Raw genomic sequence first — 6,000 nt, 5'->3', positions numbered from 1 at the left:
TAAATTAAACACTGTCCCCCAGTCCCAACATGTTTAATTTATACAGGTTTTACTGTATGACACTAAAATGAAAAAATAAGAGTACGATAATATTTTGATACGTCAAATTTGAAACTGATAAGAGAGGGGGTGGTACGCTTGAAAAGTGAAGTCTGATGACACGTGATTTGTTTGTTTGTTGCTTTGGTGTGCGTAGGAATTCATTTTTGTGCGTAGTGATCAAAATATTGCGTGGAAGCTGACAAGAGGCTCTCAACTTCACTTCTGATTTAAGCGTACAAACCCATTTCGTGTGCTATAACTACGCGGACCCGCCGACTCAAAGTTGCTGTGTCGGCGACCCCGTTACAACTATAAGCTGGAAAGCACCGCTTTATTTGCTACAAATACCAACGGGAATGCAATTTCGGTTATATAGAACTAGCAGCCCTTATGGCTGCTAATGAGAATTCGTCCTTCATATTGTACTAGGCGATCATGCTGTGTTAGAGACCTTAGGACAGAAATGTAATCCGAAATCGTGCAGGATCCGAAGAACATTGTTTCCGTAGTTCACAATGCACGTAGATGACCATTATATGATAGCCGAGACTGGTCTCATAAACTTATGTTGCGCAATGGAGTGATCTGACTGGCAAAATACGCGAAAGGATGCAAATCGATTCGCCAAATGTGTTGATGAATACGGTCAAAAATTTAAATTTTCCCCTTCTTTCGCGTTCAAGTATTCGACGAAAATGACTCACGGCTCAATTTTACAACACGTTTACCAGGTAATCTGACTGACTCACTTTTGTAAATTGGGTTCTATCAGATCCGAGTACCAAACAGCGACAACCTGCCCACAGCAGCGTTCAGTTGAAGCAGTATGGAATACGAGTGGCAAGTAAATTTCATATACCCCAGTCACGTACAATTGAGCGTGTTCCTAGTTAGGAGCAACCCCGACGAGGTAAAGCCAAAGTCTGCAGATTATAATCTGTCGCATAAGAATTAAAAATAATGTCCACAGGTGGCCAGATTATAGCACAGATATGGTGCTAGGTGTACGCTTTTATAACGTTTGAACAATTTATTGAAGTAAAATGTTGAGTGGCTTGGAAGTCACATATTTATAATGTTTCTCAAGCATCCATACGAGTTCACAATGACCACTTTGCTGCTTAAGTCAAAGCCATTTACGGTCGAGGTTGCGATTACTAGACGCACATTACTGTTTATTTTACAAATACAACGAGGACACTTTCTTGTTCCAGTCCGTACAGCTATCGTATGTATCTCAGTAAAACATTAGATTTCTAGAAAATTCGCAAACACGTTGTTTACAAAGTAAGCCAGATGATTTTCGTGGCCACGGCATTGTCACGTCACCGAATTTCTGCGTGGTATTCATTTTTCGAGTGTACAAACAAATTTGTCATATATATAACAAAAATACCAAATATTGTATTCTTATATTGTTTAGTCACTTGTTTTCCCTTAGACAGAGGTCACAACTTATTTCTACCACCGCCGAAGTCGTTGTCGCGTCATCACTTCAACCGTAAAATACCAAATTAATCGTACCTTGAAAGAACCCATGCTGACCACCCAGGCCGTTTGAGGATTTTAAAGTCATCCTTCTAAGCTCTGAGACCACAAAGAGACAAAACTATGTTTGAGACTTAACAGATCTGACTGCTGGTTACGCGCCGACTCCATTAAGAAACGTAGCGGGATATTGAGAGTCAGCAGCCTCGTCCTTAACATCAGCTTGGTAGTCGATGACAGCGAGATTAAAGGCACATTTTTATTTGTGTACCTATGGAACAAGATCGCGCATCTTCTCTTCTCTCGCTTTGTTTGTGAGCCGTAACGGCAACAAAAAGCTGAGCTGTATACGGATGTCGTAGAAATTAATAACTGTAGTCATGAATATGCACAAGTAACTTTGTATTATAAAAATAGTTTTTTACAATGAATTAACATTCTATATGATCGAGAGGGTCGTATATGTGATCAAATTCACAAATGTGTTGCATGAACGTCAATCCGCCGTAACGATATTGCTGGCGGTTGATTTGCATTCAAAAATGTACTTTATACGTAAACGAGCTTTATTCGTCCATACCCACATGAGAAGTGTCGCATGAACAGCTTGAAAAGGTGCCATAAGCTCCAATCTCGCTTAAAGAAAGACGTCGGATTGTTTTCCGGATAATGAATGATGAAATTACTTTACCACCAAAAGTCAGTCATTATTTGCCGGAAGTGGCGTTAGCGTAGTGATCTGCTCAGGACCTTATACAGCATACTCAAGTTCAGCTTGAGGACGGCAGCTTTGAAAAAATGGTCGAGAAGCAATGAGGTAGTCACTTCGATTGTTTGTTTTCAAGAAGCCCTCGATTCCACTAGTCATTCACGTCTCCTGTGCAAGACTAAAAGAGGCGAAAAGAATCGAATTACTTGTCGCTACTCTTGCTAGGGTTCTGTCGACAAGCTATACACGGGAACTTGAACCTTTGTACTTCATAAATAAGATCAAAGAAGAAACACAGGACGGATATGCAGCAAATTGCGGCTATCAAGCTGCTATGGGAAGCCGAGATGTGACTTGGCCGAGAACTATCGCACTTACAAAGCCTGCTAACGAAACCCAACCGACCCTTGTAGATTTGAAGTCGTGTTCAGTAAAGTAGCAAATAGTGCATCCTTAAATAAATTTGGGTTAAATTTAAAGAACCTAGATGGGTTTTGCACCAGTTTGATGAATCTCAGTTCACGGTGACTGCTACCAATTTCGGAAGCATTCACCTGATAGTATGGCTATCAAAGCTCTCAACCCTCGGATAAATTTACCTTTCCTTGACAGAAACACATGAACCTCAACTGCATGTGGTAAACCCACTCTCGCACGTGACCTCCGAATCTAGAGGTTGCTTTTGGGCTATGCCAAATCTTTCTAGGGTAGAGCCAAGTATATGGCCATCTCAATCTTTCGGAAGCAGAGAATTTCATCTTTGTCTGTGAAGGTGTTAATGCTTAACAGAAGCGAACTTAGTTGTGATGGAGCCGGTGATACATCTACCTACGTTCGATTGATACAATCTGAAGGGATCTAGTCATCGTATTTTTTTAGTAGCTGATGATATTCTTCCGAACATCATGCCACATCCCATCCTTAGGTTCCTAGATGTGGCACTTGTCAGAAATGTAGCCGATGGCATTCCTCTGGCTATGAAGATATACAGAAAATGAGGTGGTCAGCCTTCGGAGCTCCTCCTCAAAAATTCGAAGAAACGCAAGAAGCGTGAAGCGGCTTCCTATGCCTGAGGCTCGCTAGCAGACTCCCCTATGAAGCTGGTGGTGGTCGCTGTTGCTCATGATGAAGCAACAGCGACCACCACCAGCTTCATCTACTACTGCAAGGCACATGCAGCGAATGAAAGCTAAGATTCATCTCGTATGTTCGCGAGCTGCTTATAGACGTTCGGTAGCATATTGATAGCTTTTGGCGTTGAATCAAGGAAGGCCGAGACAATCAACCCCAACTTAACAAACATTGCTGTGAGAAAAGAGCCCACCTACTGGCGTTCTATAGATTCTCCTAGGATTATAGAAGTTCTATGGGCATACGAAGCAGTCGTTATTTATATCTGTGTGTGGTTCTGTGTGCAAATCTGAGACGGCTTCACTCGACGCATTTGCTTGCCAAAGTAGGAGCGTTATTGATGAAGAAGCAACGGGTCAATCGACTACTGATGGCACTTATATGGCAGCAATGGTGACGCTGAGCGTACTCGAGGTTTTGCCAGCTGTTATGCGAGGGCTAAGAAAGGCTCAGTAGAGAAGAGAGTCATTAGAGCAACATTTTGCAAGAATCATCGCCCTGTGGCTTTACAGGCTACTGAGAAACTCGTTCCGAGCTTCTCAAAGCCAGAAAGGGCTTTAAATCGGGGCTCATAGACTCTAATACACTGATCAAGGAAACAAGCTCATGACAATCTTGCGGGTCCATTAAAGTTTCAAGCGCGCAGAGATCAATGAAGCTGTGACCGTCATATTCTCCAATGAAAACGTCTCGTTCACCTTCTAGGGCACTAAAGACTATTTCTTGATGGCCAACCCATAATATTACAGCGATCATGAGAAAGCAGACGACGACTCACATCTACCAGGTTTATGGAGAGAAGTTTGGGAGGTCAGGTCGCAGAGTGGTGAGGAGGAGCCTAATGTTCCAGGGACTCATTTTTTGCATGGTGATTATGTCACTGGCTTTCTAGCTAATGACCCTTTTGATCTCATAAATTAGATCATCAACAGTCTGCATCTTACTGGGGTACTAGAGACAGTTTGATGAAGGAGATGGAGGTCATAAAAGCGCTCCTGAAGTACGACTGTGAGCGTAAGATCAAAGGATCGGATACAAATTGTCTGCTCCATATGACGCTTGATGAACTTTCTTACCTGACAGCCATCGTCGAAAATGAGGAAGCCGATTAAGGCTTGGTGGACTATTGCCTCGGTTGTTAGGAGGCCCTTAACTTCTTCAAAAACTCAGCGTCTCCTGGTAGATGCTGGCGCTTTTGCTTCAGCAGTCCCTGTCATCGATGAGCGATGCCTTTTAGCTTGATTATCGCTCACGAGATCAGAGTAGTCAATTAGCAGATTGCTGTCAGCAAGATTTTGGGGAATATGAGGAGCAAGTGCACCGAGAGTAAAGATTCTGACGAAGCCTTGGTCGACATAGGCTTCTAGACGATGCTTGAACAGATATGTCTTCGAGAATAGACGGTAGCATTACGGCAAGAGGGGGGTTAGCTGGCATGATGTCATGGTGCAGGGCTTCGCCTACGAACAACCCAAGGAGGAGGTACTTGCGCCCGTTGCAGATTCTACTTCGATCATATTTCAGAAGGAGACGACAATCAAGACCAGGAGTCCGTGGTATCAATGACCGAAACGATGCTGATGGGACTGAAATAGGAGCTTTCACTAGTTAGAAGGATGGTGCTTCAGTCTGATAACGCCACCTGCAACCACAACACACTGTTGCCTTCGATTCCTCCTTCCTGGGTATTGTGCACAAGTTAAAGATTGTGCGCTTCATCCCTACTGACACGCAAGATACAAGTCTATCTTAGATGCTCATTTTGCCAGATCAAAGGAAGTGCTAAAGTCATGGGTAAAAGAAAGCAATAACTGCGTCATACCAACACCGGCAGTGGAAGGCCTCAGTTCACATTATTGGGTACTAAATTATAATGTGGAGCTTGTACACAACCGAGAACGGCTCTTTGGGCTTGCGAAACAAGTTGAATCAATGGACAGGCAACTGAAGCGAACAGTAGAGATGAGCGCCGATTCGGCGAGAATAAGGAGGGATCTCCGACAGCTTGAGATCCGTTGTACTGCAGTTGCTCGGCCCTCGCTCCCACGGCTTACGAGTACCCAAGGTTTGGAGACGCAAAGTCATTTCAGTGCTAGCCATCTCAGAATACTTGCGTGCCTAAAACTAGAAGTAGCAGTATATAGTCGTCGAAGAAGGAAGTCTAGGAGAATACTCTGACGTAAAGGAGAGGATGAAGAAGAGACTATATGCTTGGAAAAACAAAGTCGCGGAGAGCTTGAAGATAACAACGGTGCTGAAGAGCAGTCGGATGACGACGATGACAAAATGCAGGGGATGGCAACCGAAAATCTTGATTCCCATGCGTCTACATATTAACCCCATTCCAAATTTGCTGGAGATAGAGACGGCGGCGTCACCAACCTCGCCCTCTTCCTGAGCAACAGGCAGCCCTTGTTGATTCACGGGACATTGTATCTTATGCTATTCGAAAAACCTTACAGCTTCAATCCACTGGAGAGAATGCAGTTACGGACGAGGGACATGACGTTCAATGCAATCAACGAGTGCTTTCGGATATCGACGAAGGCGTTCAGATACCATTTGAGCTCCTTTCCGAATGAGCTGTTCGGCCCAGAAGGTGTGAGATGTATGTTCGTAAGTGCATAGGT

At 43.7% G+C, this 6,000-nt stretch overlaps 1 protein-coding gene across 1 annotated transcript; it reads left to right on the top strand.

Annotated features, from left to right (window-relative positions):
- Nucleotides 1–4,813: 4,813 nt before the first annotated feature.
- On the top strand, nt 4,814–5,952 carry PHALS_04155 (uncharacterized protein; the record flags this gene model as incomplete). The annotated part of the gene is made up of 5 exons (XM_024722169.1): nt 4,814–4,852; nt 4,966–5,060; nt 5,140–5,435; nt 5,515–5,621; nt 5,734–5,952. 5 exons carry the CDS (start codon nt 4,814–4,816, stop codon nt 5,950–5,952), a joined length of 756 nt encoding a protein of 251 aa, XP_024573273.1.
- Nucleotides 5,953–6,000: the final 48 nt, after the last annotated feature.

This window comes from Plasmopara halstedii, assembly GCF_900000015.1.
Source record: "Plasmopara halstedii genome assembly, contig: Scaffold_253, whole genome shotgun sequence".
Classification (NCBI taxonomy): Eukaryota; Oomycota; class Peronosporomycetes; order Peronosporales; family Peronosporaceae; genus Plasmopara; species Plasmopara halstedii.
This window is presented reverse-complemented; position numbering and strand designations above follow the sequence as displayed.